The sequence below is a fragment of the Marmota flaviventris genome, chromosome 14, assembly GCF_047511675.1.
Source record: "Marmota flaviventris isolate mMarFla1 chromosome 14, mMarFla1.hap1, whole genome shotgun sequence".
NCBI lineage: Eukaryota > Metazoa > Chordata > Mammalia > Rodentia > Sciuridae > Marmota > Marmota flaviventris.
In genome coordinates this window covers 62,186,809-62,201,767 of record NC_092511.1, presented here as the reverse complement: position 1 = coordinate 62,201,767, position 14,959 = coordinate 62,186,809, and the positions used below count along the sequence as shown (strand labels likewise).

At 45.9% G+C, this 14,959-nt stretch overlaps 1 protein-coding gene across 1 annotated transcript in view; it reads left to right on the top strand.

The window, feature by feature from the left end:
* The first annotated feature begins 6,126 nt into the window (after nt 1-6,126).
* Nucleotides 6,127-14,959, top strand: part of Slc4a5 (solute carrier family 4 member 5) — a 73,192-nt gene continuing 64,359 nt past the window's right edge. Inside the window, exon 1 of the mRNA XM_027943830.2 lies at nt 6,127-6,194. Within this exon, the coding sequence (XP_027799631.2) occupies nt 6,142-6,194 (53 nt within the window). The 5' untranslated portion in view covers nt 6,127-6,141. The remainder of the gene's footprint in view (nt 6,195-14,959) is intronic.

The window sequence follows — 14,959 nt, the reverse complement described above, 5'->3', positions numbered from 1 at the left end:
CAGTTTCAGAGAAAAGAATTTGCCCATGAAACTAGTACTGGGAGCCTCCAAGTTCCCTCTCAAAGGCTTTCATGCCAGGTGTAGTGGTGCTTAACATGCTTGTAATCCTAGCTACTCGGGAGGCTGAGGGAAGAGGATGGCAAATTCGAGGCCAGCCTGGGACAACCTAGTGAGACCCAGTCTCAAAGTAAAACATAAAAAGGGCTGGGATGTAGGTCAGTGGTAAAGTGCCCCTGGGTCCAATCCTCAGTCCTAGGGCATGGGGAGAGGCCTGCTTAATACAATGGGCAAGAAAGACTTTAGCACTCTCAGGTTTTGTCTCCCACTCCCCAATACTCTGTGGCCTCAAGCCACTCAAAGCAACTCCTGCTACCCCCCTGCTCAACCCCCAGCTCCATTTCCTTATTCTTGGCTCCTTTCTTGCTGCAGCTAATCCCAGCTGATGTGCTCATGAGTGTTAATCAGTCAAATTCACTCACCCAGCAAATATTTATTGAGTGCCCTTGCTGTGTGAACCCCGTGTCAGGGGCCAGCAGCGTGATGTGAACAAGACAAACTCTGACCTCCAGAGCTGAGTGTCATTTAATGTGGAGCCTAAGAGAGATGGAATCTCTGAAATCCTGATGCTGACTTCCTGGAGGTCAAAAATACCTCCTGAGTCTTTACTAGGAGTTGAAGTCTCCACCCTGCTTCCTGAAACTCATCTCCACTGAGCTTGTGTTTCTCCCAGTAACTGCTTGTTGAATTCATTCCTCCATTTGTGCCCATGCTATGTGACTCTTATAGTTGGCTAGGTGGCATTTCTCATTATGCAGATGAACTTGTAAGTTACTGTATGCATGTAGGACCTGCAGTGCATTAGAGAAACCCTGATGAGGTAGGCCAGCTTGTGGTGACCTAAACTTTCTGTGGGCAGGAGGGAGGGGCATCAAGGCAGGGGAAGGACAGGGGTGTTTAGAAACTGGAAAAGACTGAGCCCTTGGAATGCTCAGAGAGGACAGGCTGGTGACTGGTAATAAGGGAGGAAGGGTCACACCTCCTAGATACAGCAATAATAGCAACATCATGTATTGAGTGTTGTATTCCAAGCACTATGCTAGCTACATTATATATATAATCTCCTTTACTCTCCAACAATCCAGGATAGTAGGCATAATTATTCCCATTTTATGAGTGGGAAAACTAAGGCTCAGAGAGTTGAGTGCCTTACCAAGATCCTACCACTAGTAATTAGTGTAAAGTGTTGAACCCAGGTCTTGGCTGATGTTAAAAGAGAGGATCATTCTGGCATCCTTGGTAATCTCTTTTTCATGTTTTGAGGCCACCTGATTTGGTGTGACCTGCAGTGGCTGCTCTGCAGCACTTAGGAGGGACTGGGCCAACCTCAGCCACAGTGCAGTGCAAGCTGTGGGGCCCAGGACCCTCAGGGGAGCCCAGCCACTCACTTCCCACGAGGGCAGAAACTCTGGGAGGCTTGCTACAGAGGTCTATGTGATGGAGGCTTTGCTTGGAGCCCAGCATTCAACACATGGCCCTCACTCTCTGCCTCTGTTTTTTCACCTTTATAATGGGCATGTCAGATTTTCAAGACTTAGGTATGAACATGTAGTCAATAGTACCAGTCAATGGGACAATGTGGAGTGGAAGATGTCAGAAAGTGTGGGCTCCCTCTCTCCCAGACCCTGCACTGAAGCCTGGGGGGCCTTCTGTGGTGTAAAGTGAGTGTCAGTTTTCTAATCTGTGAAATGAAGTGTTTGGACACAGCCATCCTTCAGCTCCCTCTCAGCTCTAAGTCTTAGTGAAATTCAATGTTTGTAGCTTCTTGGAGCTGCCACCACTCAGTGACCTCTAATCAACCTTGGCTTATTCTAAGTACTCAGTAAGCACTTGCTGAACTAAACCCAGGAGATTAGGAGTTTCTCAGAGGAGCAAAATAATTCCCCAGTGGGGTTCACCACACACCCTGAAGTGACCCGTTCCCACCAACCATGGGCTCTCAGAAAACACCCACATAATAAGAACTTTTGGAATTTTATCTCACATGGTCAAACAGGAAGAAGACCCAGAGTTTGCATTTAAAGTTGGGAAAGGAGAGAAAGCAGTTATATGAAATGCTATTGAAGAAACATTGCTTGCTATGAAAGGTTGAGCCCCCACAGCAAACACCTTCTTCCATCACCCTACCTCCACCCCAAGGCCTTGCCACGCCACTCTCCAGACAATTTACCCTAGGCAGGGGCTCTTAAGGAGGCCCCAGGAGTCTCAAGGCAAATCCTACCAGGGCCTTTATAAAGGAGTCTGAGGAGAGGGGCCTGGGCTGTCCTGGAGCTTCCAGGAAAGGAGGAAGGGCACACTGGGAGAGGGAGGGGCAGCTCTGCCAGTCCTCTCGCAGGTCCTTAGCCGCCGCCAACCGTGCTACTGTAGGGAACAGCTTCTTGCTAGTTTCCACTGCAGCCACTCAGCCCTTTTTTCCAGTGCACCTGAGATCTCCCTCTCTCTCCTTCTCTTCTCTCTCTCACATACTGTATCTTTAATTCACTTTCAATGTAGTGTTTCTCTCTCACATAATTTCTCATAATCTCTTTCACACTTACCACATCTCTGTTCTCTCTACATATAGCCCTCTCTCTCCATCACCCTAGTCTTCTTTCACACATTCTTTCTCCTCCTTTGCTGTCTCCTCCTCCTCCTCCTCCTCCTCCTCCTCCTCCTCCTCCTCCTCCTCCTCCTCCTCCTCCTCTTCCTTCTCCACCTCCCACTACATCTCTCCAGCTGCTTAACTGGAAACAAAAGTGAGTTTGTTGTGTGAAGAACAGGACTTGTGGAGGCAGTGGCCAGAGTGACAGCAGGAAAAACAGGCTGGGGTCAGAGGCAGCACCGACAGCCGGAGACTCCAGCACTCGGCTATTCCAGGGAGCAGGTAATGCCCCATTCAGGGTTGGCTCAGGCCTCCTGCCCTCTGGCCCACCTCATCTCTCCATGGTCATTCCATTTATTTTCTTTCTTCATGGCTTTGAAGGGGGAAGGGGACTCCAGAGTTATGGAGTAGTAGGCACAGAGTCTCAAGGGGTGGCTTGCCCTCCTCTTCAGAGAACCATGTGTGCTCTGGTGTGGCTGGGATCAGGACAGCTGGTATCCAGGGTTGCTGGGATCCAGAATGGCTTGGTAAGGGACACACCAGAACCTAGAAAGACAGACAGGTCAGGGCCAGATCACAAGAAATGTTTTGAGTCTTATCACGAAACTTAGGCTTTAGGCAGTGGAGAGCTGGTGAAAGTTTTTCCCCTGGATGGTAACATAATCAAATCTACATTTTAAGAGTAATTATTGAGGGCTGGGGATGTGGCTTAGTGATAGAGTGTTAGTGTGAGGCTCTGGATTCCAACCCCAGCATTGCCAAAAAAAGAGTAATTATTAAACTCTGATCCCATGGAGAATTGGTGTGTGGTCCCTAGAAGCAAACAGTCATAGTCTTCTCCCAATTTGAAGAAAAAATAGAGTTTTCTCAATTGTTGGTTTTCTTCTATAAAATTTCCTTAAATCTTGTGACTGTCAGCAAGTGTCAGCAATCAATAAGCCAGTGAAAAGGAAATAAATTAAAAACAATAATAGAAACTTTTAGAAATAAAATCAACATAAATAAATGAGTTACTTTGATCTACATACAGATATATAGTATTTTCTGCTAGTAAAATTATTTTGAACTCATGCATGATATTCTAAGGTACTACCTAAAGAGCACTGTGACTCCCAGGAATCCACTACATGAACATGTTTGAAATGTGTTAAAAACAAACTCTGTTGCTACTTGGGCCATGGTGATACCTTGCAACCAGAGGCAGTGGGACAGAGGGTGGCTACTGCAGTGATAGGAGCAGGAGATGATGGAAGGCAGAAAGAGTCATATTAGTCAAGAGGAAGGATTCCTTTTGTTCAAAGATGGATGGCAGTAGGAGTGAGGACACAGAAGGACTAAAGAGAAGACTCTTGATGGATTTCATGCCTGATAGCCTTTATTTTCTTGGTGAAGTGGGGTAGAAGATGAATCAAGAAGCTTAAAGAGAGGAGCAAAGGTTAGGAATGGCATCGAGGGTAAGAAGGGTACAGGGAGGGGAACTGATGGGGATGAGTGGGAGGTGGCTGCACTTGAGACCTGCTGAGGGTAGACCTCTCCATTTGCACTGTTGAGTGGTTTCTATAGCAGGGCTCATGTACCTGAGGTCTGGGATTGGCAGTGAGGGGAGGTAAGCACCTGTGAAAGTGGCTCACTTTCATCTTTTTCATCTTAAGCCCTGTGTCAGGTATTTTATTCTCCTTAAATGATTTCCTCCTCCCCACAACCCTGTTCGCTTAGACTGAATTTACCCATGAATAAGTGACAACTCTGAGATTCGTGCCCAGGTCTGCATAGATTAGAAGTCCATTGTGCACTTTGCCTCCCCCTGGAAACCTCAGACACCTTTGCAGAGAAGAACAGGTCAATGAATTCTTGTTTGGGCCTTGACTGGCTGGTTTTATCAGCAAGTCAAGAAGGAATCAAGTGAAAGACATGATGAGAGAATAGTTGAAATTACTGACCATGGGGGGCCTGCTGAGAAATGAGTGAGGGCAGAATGGAATGATAGACTGAGGGTATGAGAGACTGGAAGGAAGGAGAGGGTGATGAGGTTGGGAGGCAGTTGATGGGAGATTGGATCAGGACAGGTCAATGGGGTTGAGGAGGAGTGGATGTATCTTGAAAATTCTAATGTGGAAGTGGAGATAAGGGAAAGACAGGTGAGGTGATGAGAACCCTAGGGTATCTAGCCTGTGCATTGGAGGGGACAGAGATGCCTTTAGCCAAGGCATTGCTCACCACTTCCACATCATGCTATTCTTCTCTCTCACTTGCTATTCTTCTCTCTCACTTGCTCACCGTGTTCCAGCCACACAGACTGGCACATTCCTATCTCAGGGTGTCTGGAACATCCAGAATGCTCTTCTTCCAGATGTGTGGAAGTGGCTCACTTTCATCTTTTAAATCACAATTCGAATGCCTTTCATGATCTTTCTATCTCCTGTAGCTTCCCTGGTCATGTTTTGTTTTTCAGAACACGTATTATTATCTAAAAAGGTCATTTATGGGTTTGTTTACTTATTTATTATCTGTTTCTGCCACTAGAACAGAAGCATAAGACAGCAAGGACACTTGGGTCTTTTCACAGCAATATAGTCCAATATCTAGAACAATGTCTAGCACATAATAGGCTTCCTAAATATTGGAAGGAAGGAAGGAAGGAAGGAAGGAAGGAAGGAAGGAAGGAAGGAAGGAAGGAAGGAATGTTTGGGAAGGGTGCATGTTCAGTATAGGTCACTGAGATTTGAGGAGACACTCAGATGGCAATTTCCAGTGATCCATTGGGGATCAGCCTGGGCACTCAAGAACACGCCCACCTTGCCAATGAAGAAAGTGGCCCACGTGGCACATTGGTGCAAACATGTTCTTTTGCATAGCTAACTACCTCTTAATGATCACCTTCCAGGAGGTAGTCAGCTCCTGAAAGAGTTAGTCAAACCAGTCAGTTTTGGAAAAAAAGGACCCTCCTGGGTTTGTTAGGATCAAGTTGGGTTACAGCATATTTCACTTTTCTATTCTGTTCTTGGTTCTTGCTGCTGTCCTGACTTTGGCTATTTTCCATCCTTCTCCACTGTTCAACCACCAGACTCTTGAGTCTAAATACAGACCAAATCCTTATCTTACCCACATCCAACCAAAGTAATGTGAATTCAGCTTCATCCAGAAGCTAGACTTAGTTTTACTAAATCAGGACATACTTTTCCTTTTCCTTTGACTCCTGCCCCATTTCTTTTTTTATCATTTTTTTAGTTGTAGATGAATACAATATCTTTATTTTATTTGTTCGTTTTTATGTGGTGCTGAGGATTGAACCCAGTGCCTCACACATGCTAGGCAAGTGTCTACCGCTGAGCCTCAACCCAGCCCTCTTGCCCCATTTCTGTTGGTCTTGTAGCCCTCCTGCCTTCCACAGGGCACTCAGCACACCCTCCCACCCTTCCTTTTCAGGGTCTCCAGCTGCTGAGCAGCTCCAGGACATCCTGGGGGAGGAAGATGAGGCTCCCAACCCCACTCTCTTCACAGAGATGGACACTCTGCAACATGACGGGGACCAGATGGAGTGGAAGGAGTCAGCCAGGTGAGGTGGAACCCCAGGAGGGAAATAGAGGGTGGCTTCCCACTGCAGTATTACCCAGGGACCCAGTTGGGCTGACCCTCCCAGTGGGAGTAACACCTTGCATCTTGAGTCTGCCAGGGAACTTTCTGGACCACACATACTCTCTTGCCTTTCATCCTTTGGGTCCACAATTGTATTGGATATTAAAGAGCAAACAGAAACTTGTTTTTATCCTTAAAGAAATAAAAAGCGGGAAGATAGGACAGTCACCCATGAGACCTTGAAAGAATAATAAAAGAACATATATTCTTTAATGGTAATATCAAATGGCTGAAAGTATATGCTGCAGAAGGGAAACTACCAAGCAACTGTGGTGGGGGTGGGGCGGGGGCTTCCTGGAGGAAGGAGAATGTGTGCTATGCACAGAATGATTGTAAAATTCATTTTGTAAAGTAGGAGCTGGGGGTGTGGTGGGTACTGGCTGCAAAAATTCTGACCTTTCTTTCCCCCAGCAATAAACTGTTTCTATAGGCCAGAGCCTCTAGAGGTTCTTGTGGGAATGGGACCCATACTGGAGTAGGGGCACCAGGGTACCCAAAACCTCACAGGTACTGTGAAGAGTTCATTTATTGGGATGATGGAATCGCTGTGAGTGGCAGGGAAAATCCAGATGGAAAGGTCTAGTGGGCTGCTGGGGAAAATAAAAAAAAGATGTGGTATAGCATTTTTGGCTGAACAAGTAGAATGAGCTTCAGAGGTGGAGCCATGAGGAAAGAGGGGGTGCAGAAAGAGCTTTAGATACAGGGGAAGGAGAGAGAATAGGAGACCTGGAAGGCTGGAGGGGAAGTGCTTGGTGGAGTCACAGGAGCTGAGGGAGGGTCAGAGTAAGGAGTGGTTAGTGCTGCCCATGTCTCTGGTGCCTGCCACTGAGTGGCCCCTGAATTGAACTGGCCTGGTCAACAGTGTCACATACTCCAAAAAGCCCAAGAAAAAGGAAGGAAATTATAAGAGCAGCAGGAGGGACAATGGGAGGAATGTGAAGAGGGTCTGAAAGATAGTCTGTCCTGATGTTTTTCAATCGTGTGTGTGTGTGTGTGTGTGTGTGTGTGTGTGTCTGAATATGCCCCTCCTCCCCCAGGATGGAAAATAATTTTAATTAACTTTATGAATTAAACTTTAGTTTATTCTAATGAGAGACATTAAATATTAAGGAATAATGTTGGTCATATTTGAGCTCTGGAGTACTGCAAATCACTAATGGTTAGTGTCAGCTACCATTTTTTTTTTCATTCTCTTAAAAACCGGTTTTTCCCTCCTGGAAGGCAATAGTGCTCTGTTGAGAATGCATGAACTAGCTCCCAGCTGTGCCCAGGACTGGCTTTGTGTGGCGGCCACCATGATACCCAGGGCCTCTTTGTGTGGCGGCCACCATGATACCCAGGGCCTGACAGCTCTCTCCAACTGTAGCCTGGGCTCCTCCCTCACCCACCTTCCTCAGTGGCCTGGGCAGTTGCTGTGCAGTGAGAAGCAGCAGATTTCAACATCCTTGGGATTCCCTGGGGCAACTGGAAAAAGGCCACACTGGACTAGCAAGTCCCCACAGGCCTCGGGAGGAATGAATCCCTGCTCCACAGCTGGGCCCAGCCCTGTGTGCAGTACCAGGAGCCTATTCATTGAACTCTACCTGCTGAGTGATTCACAGTCTCATCTCATTCAAGCTACACCAGTGACCCTGATGAAATGGAAACTATTTCCTGTTTTATTGATAGGATCCGGGGGTGAAGAAGGACAAGCAGCTTGCCAAGGGTCAGAGCACACAGGTGGCTGAGTCTGGATTCTAGCCCAGGCCTGTCTGACTCCCCGGCTTGAGGGCTTAGACACTTTGTTGGGTTTTCCTTATTTTCTCAGCCACTTCCCTGCCCCTCTCCAACTTCTAGGGATTCTATTTTGACTTCAGAGGAGGACTAAAGGCAGGTCTAAAGGCAATTTAATATTAGAGTTAGAGATAAATGGGAACAGCTGCTGAGCCCAGCAACCCTAGAACTCCATCTATCCAGAGTTGACAAGAGGGGGCAGGATATTTCAAATGACCAGTGCCCAACCTAGATTATTGTGGCTGTGAGGGCCTGGGGCCAAAGCCTGAAGCCCTGTGCATGTGTCTCTTCTGCTCAAAGTGTGTGCAGAGTGAGAAAAGTGTCTTTCAGAGGTCTAGAAAATAGACGGTGCCTTCTCCCCACCCTGGGCAAGCTCTGCACTCAGAACATCCCCCACCCCCGGAATAATTGCCCGAAAGGATCACACCCACTATGTGGGACTATCACATACCCATGAGCCCTTGCTGAGAAGGCTTCAGGGCCCTCAGAGACCCTATTGTTGCCTGTTTCTATTCTTCCTGTTTGGATGCATAGTGCCCCCAGCACCACAGACCAAGCATTGAAACTGATATAAACTGTAGAAGAAAATGTTCTAAGAGGCTCCTCTTAAACTGTAAAGTGTTCTGGCAGGTACCATCTGCAAGGTGGTAGGTTTTTCTGCAAGGCAAACTTTCTGAGGACAGCATCTGAGGAGACCCTGGAAGGGCCTCAATATAGCTGGCTCAAACCCATGCTGAAAAGAGAGTGGTGACCAGAAGTACAAATGGCTGAAAACAATTCCAGGCAGATCCCAGAGGGGACTGGCTGAGGGCCAACTTGGAGGCAGTGGAGGAGAACACCTGAGGGCCTCCAGACCTGACTCCCTTTCTCTACTTCTGCCCCATCCTCCTGTAATCATCTCTCCAGCTAACTTTTCAAGGTATGACCAGCAAACCCCCAGTGAAGTCAGAAGGATTTGACCATTGGCTAAAAGGCCCACTGTGGCCTGGACCACTTGTCTGGGTCCTCCTCCCGGAAAACTGTGAGAGAAGAGGGGCTTGAGTCAGACCTATTTGGAGCCTATCACACTATCAAAAGAATGGGAAGCATTTCCCTGAGCTAGCAGACTCTGGGACCCACCTCTGGGAAGCCAGAGTTCTCAGAAGTTTGCAGAATCCAAGAATTAGAAAATTCTAGTCAATTCTGGGCCTCCTTGAAGTAACAGAGGACAATGATGGAGAGTGGGAGACATCCCCCCACGAAGACTCTCAGGGTCCTACAATATCCACATCAAAGAGAGTGGGGGAGGGAACCCTTTAATAAAAGTATTTAATTTGTTGCAGGGAGTGTTTGCTTTATTGAGTTAGGAGATTAAAAGAGTGAAAATCTCAAATCCGCAAGGAATTTTCCCTGGTGGTGCTTTGTCGGGGTTATTAGTTTGGGGGATGTTTCAGGCCCTTGAAGGAGTCACTCCTGCATGGGTTTAAGTGGCTTTTTGAGCTCGGCTGAGCCTTGCCCTGTGCACATAATGGGGACTGTGTGTGCCGCGTCATTTCTAATGTGATCAATGCTGGTAGGTCAGGCTGTTAATAAGATAGATTTTTATTAACTCTCTCTTTAGCATTCCCATGAGAGAAATGCAGCTTGCCTTTTGCTGATAATGACCTTGCCTAAAGGGAGGGCTGGATCAGGTGGGGTGGGGGTGAAGTCCTCACCCTGAGTAAACAATTTGCCCAGAATTCCTTCCTCTATCAAGCCCACCTCTGCCTGATTGTAAGGGGAGGGATGGGGAGGGGTTGGAACCCACCCAAGTATGGAGGGCCCTTTGGGGTTACTCAGAAATAACCAGAGCTTAACGCCTTCTAAGAGCTCTGAAAGCAAATTCCAAATCCAAGCTGTTCTGGCCTTAGCTCTGAGCAGACCAAGAGTGTGAACTTGCCAGAAGGCTCTTATGAGATACATAAGTACTGAGAACATTCTACAATGACAACAAAAGAGCTGAAAGAAGTGCATGAGAAGTGGGTCAGCTTAGTTGGGCCAAACCAGAGCAGTACATTTTCAAAAGCCCTGTGTGGTTCTCCACACGTAGGCAGAGATGCTTTTTCACTCCATACAGGATAGAGGAGAAAGCCTGTACTTCTGTCTCAACTCTGAATCTGTTCCCATTCAAGATCTTGTGTAATGCCCTCTTAGGATCATTTTTCCCTCTCAGTGTGAGGCAGAATGCATCTCCTGCCTTCCAGTGTCTCACCCCACCACCTGCTCCATAATCAACCTTATAGGGCCCTACATTAAAGCAGAGCAGACAGCTGAGAGCTCCCAGTGCAGAAGTCAACAAACTTTGTTCATTCATTTGGGTAATGTTTACTAAGTGCTTACTATCTGCAAGCCCTGGGCCAGATGCTAGAGAAAGAAAAATGGCCAGGGCAATGCCAGCCTTGCTCTTTTGGACTCTTTTGGATACCCAGGGAAATAAGTAGGTTCTGGTAAGTGGGGGGGGGTGTGTGTGCTGTGAATGCACAGCATAGGTACATCTAACTCAAGCAGGAAGGGCTGAGGAAGGCTTCTGGGAGGAAGAGGTGTTCCCACTGAGAACTTAAGGATGGATCAGAGTTAGGTAAGAGAGGTCAGCAAAAGGGGAAGAGGCTCCTAGGCCAGGATAAGCAGACACATAGAGGAATAGACAGAAGTTCCCTGTGGCTGGACTAGAAAACAAGGGGCAGAGACTGATCATGCAAGTCCTATGCACACCATGCTGTGGAGTTTGAACTTGAAGCTGAGAGACTTAGAGGGCCACTGATGGGTTTTAGTTAGGAAAGGGGCAGAATTGCGTATGTATGTGAGAGAGATTATCTGACTTTAGTGTGGAGAATGGTAAAAGGAAGCAAGACTTGGCTAGGAGGCTGATCCAGGGAAGAGATAATGAAACCCTGGACCCCATGTTGGCAATGGGGATAGAGAGAAGGGATGTACTTGAGATAGAACTTGAAACATAGTGTTGGAAGGACTTGGTGACATGTGGCATATGAGGGAGAAGGATAGTCAAGGGAAATGCCCAGATTTTCAGTCTGAGCAAATGGATACCTCCTGGTAGTAGTTTAGGAAACATAAAGAGTAGTAAGGTTTTAACGTGTTGGGCAGTTTTGTTTGTTTGGGGGCCTGGTTGATGATGAGTTCTATCTTGTATAAGTTATATTTGAGGAAACTCTAAATGGAGTTGTCTAGCAGGTCATCATATGGACATCGAGGTCTGGAGTTCAGTACAGAGGCAGAGAACTGGGAAGCATCAGATCTAGATGGAAATCAAATCATAGAAAAGTCTAGGGCTACCCCCAGGGTCTGTGAAGTGACAAGAGAGCCCAGGACAGAGCCCCAGACTTTCAGGATGGGTAGAGAAAGAGAATGAAGCCTGAGAGGGAGAAAACTGAGAGCTAGAAGGGGAAAGAGTAGGGGCTTTCTCTTGAAAACCAAGGGCAGTGAGATATTCAAAATGGAAAGAGGGGCCCACAAGGAGGGGAGGAACTGTAGAGTATACAGAGGGTAGAGCATGGAGAGCAGTCTCAGATGGCAAAAGCCAGACAGCAGTGGGTTGAGAAGAGAGACAGAAGGAGAAGGTGGTTCAGCTAGACAGTTCTGCCAAGATGTCTGTCTGTGAAGGGCAGGAACAAAAGAAGTCTCTGGAGACATAAGCATGAGCTCAAGAGAGGTTTGTTTGTTTGTTTGTTTTTTAGGGGATGTTAGATTTGAACATACTTAATGCTGATGGGAAGAGACCAGAAGAGAGTTGTTTAAAAGGGCTACTGGATGGAGTCAGGTCCTGGGAGCAGGTGGAGGGGCTCCTTGCAGTGAGTTGAGAGAACTGTGGGCTAGACACTTTGCTTTGAGGAGAGGGAAGTAGAAGAGCAGATGGATTGCTGGTATACCTGAGCCAGGGAAGCAGGTCCAGCCCCATGGCCATGGCTGTCCGGTTTCATTGTAACAGAGTTATGCATGAAGATTTGCAGTCAGATGAAAGCCTTTTGAAGGCTACTTGATTTCCATCTTCGGCTGACCTACTGGTCTGAATTACCATGCTATTTGCCATAACCAAGCTGCTTTTATATCCAATATCTAACTTGGTTCCTTCCCTCTTTCTTCACTAAACACTAACACCTGAGGCTTATGCTAGGCTAGCAGGGATTTTAAAAAATAAATCTGAGCCGAGCACAGTGGTGCATGCCTGTTAATCCCAGCGGCTCAGGAGGCTGAGGCAGGAGGATTGAAAGTTAAAAGCCAGTCTCAGCAATTTAGTGAGGCTCTGTCTCAAAATAAAAAATAAAAAAGGGTTAGGATGTGGCTCAGTGGTTAAGTGCCCCTGGGTTCAATCCCTGGTGAGAAAGAAAAGAGGATGAAGGGAAGAAGAAAAAAAATCTGAACTTGGATCAAATCCCAGGTAAAAGAATGCCTGTGGCCTGAGAGGCCCTGGGTTCCAGCCAGGGCCCTCACCTGCTAGCTGTGTGCACACAGAATAGGGGTTATCAAGGCACTCTTGTTCCCCCAGGGACTTAGTGATCACATACAGTTAGCAGAGCTTAAGACAGGGCCACACAAGAGGAATCCAAAGTCCTGCAGATAGGCTGGGGAAGCACCAGTCCATGCCTAAGGTGACAGCCAAGCAGTGACACAGGCCACACATGGTTGCTCAGTATGGTAAGATTGAATTAGTTGGCAAGTAAGTGTTATAGGAAGTCTAATTAAGTGAGGAGAGACTAGACCATTCACATCTTCATCCTAGATAAAGTGTGACTGGCAGCTCTTCAGAAACCCTGGAGGGTGGCTAGCAGGAGGATGACACAACCAGAGGCATACTTGGACAGTTCCTTCAGTGGCAATTGTCATGAGGGGAGGAACCCTACCATCAGACCACTTGCATGCCAAAACCTCCATTTAATTTTCCTGCCTATTTTTTATCTATCTATCTATCTATCTATCCATCCATCCATCCATCCATCCATCCATCCATCCATCCAAAGCCATATCTACATATCTCTTTTTATGGAACATCTCAAACACAAAAAGTAGAGAGAATAATATAATAAATCCTCATGTATTTATCTCTCAGCTTTATTAGTGATTAATATTTATTCATCTCCACTACCTTTTTTGTTTGCTCTTAGGAATTTAGTTTTGTTGCTTTATTTTGCTAGAGCATTTTAAAGATAATCCCAGGCATTGTGAACATTTCAGTATATATCTCTACAAAAATCAGACTTCTGATATAAATATAACCACAATGCCATTATCTCTCCTAACAAAATTGAGAATAATTCCTTAATGTGTGTGGATATCTAGACTAGAACCAAATTTCTCTTGCTGTCTCAAAAATATCTTTGTGCTGTTGGTTCGTACAATTTAGGATCAAAACAACGCCTACACACTGATTTGGGTGCCTGTGTCTCCCACCTTATCAGATTTAGAATTGTCACATAGCAGAGGCCAGAGAAACAGTCCCCTGAAAATCCTTCAGCAACAGTATTTTATACTCAAGTCAAATGTTCCTGTCTTGATGCCCATGTCTTAGTTCCTGTAGCTAAACTCAAGTGATCTCATAGAAACCGTGAGTGATGCTCAAGGAGGAGAGCAATGTCACTGTCATTGTTAGGACATTTTAGGCTGCAAGTAACTGACTCCCACACAGCTAACTTATGCTGGAGTAACCTCATGGCACTCAGGGGCAGTGATCTCTCCAGTGCCTGCCCTCTTTCTCTACTTCTCTCAGGACTTTTTGTTTATCCTCTGCTGCTGGTTTCTTCTGTCTTTGGCCAGCCTCAGCCTCCATGTTTACATCTACTCAAGGGATCCTCCCACAGTGGATGCCTGTTCCTTATTCCCAATTCCAAATTCTGCAGAGATTGATCTGCCCAACTTTGACTGTCCCATCACTGTGGCCCAGATTAAAATTATGGGAGGTTATGGGAAGGACTATCTATATCCTGGGAAAAACATCTCCATGGATGATAGGCAGAGAATATACCTCAAATAGACCTTTAAAACTTAGTAGTAAAGATATGCACTTAATATGACCAATTTTTTCACCACAGTGAATGCATTGAATGCCAACCAGGACTTTCAGGATGCTTCAAGTTGCTCTTGAGAGTTCAGGTGGTGGAATTTTGCAAATTCATCCAGCTCTTGGAGGAATCACACCCTGTATTTGTCTATGGAGATCTGATGTCTTGGCAGTACTCTATTAATCCCAGAGCAGTGGAAAGGTAGAAGCTCTACCTGTGGGTCTGATAGAACTTTGGAAAGTTTGTCTTATCTATACTGCTCTTCTTTCATTCTGAAAACAAATGAGGGAATGTTGTATTAGGTCCTATAGAAGAATTAAAATCAGTAAGGTAGGAATTTGTTCTCAAAGTGTTCCTGGCATCCCTGGCCAGAGGCCCTACTAGGGTTCCTTCCCATGAACTGATTTGTCCACATCAGAATAAAAAATTACATAAGAAGGAGAAAATGAATTTAATCACAGTTTGGTTCAAACTGGGAAGGCAGTTAATCTGCCTTCACCATCCTGTGGAAATGTTACAATTTATAGGATTTTTTTTTTTTTTTTTACATTTAAAAATTTTATTCCACTTTAAAAAAAAAAAGACTGATGTAATTCCCTAAATTGATTTCATTATGCACACTAATGGGGGTTAATCCAGTATGAAAAACTACTTCAGGTACTCTTTACTGAAGGTAGTGGTGAGCACTAAGCAGTCATGTGCTTTGGGAGAATCAAATTAGCCACAAAAGTGATTAATATAGACCAGGCAGGAGAATGCAATAGTGATACAAGACCTTTTTTCTTTAATATTTTTTTAGTTGTAGCTGGACACAATACCTTTGTTTTATTTATTTCACATATGCTAGGCGAGTGTTCTACCACTGAGCCACAAACCCAGCCCC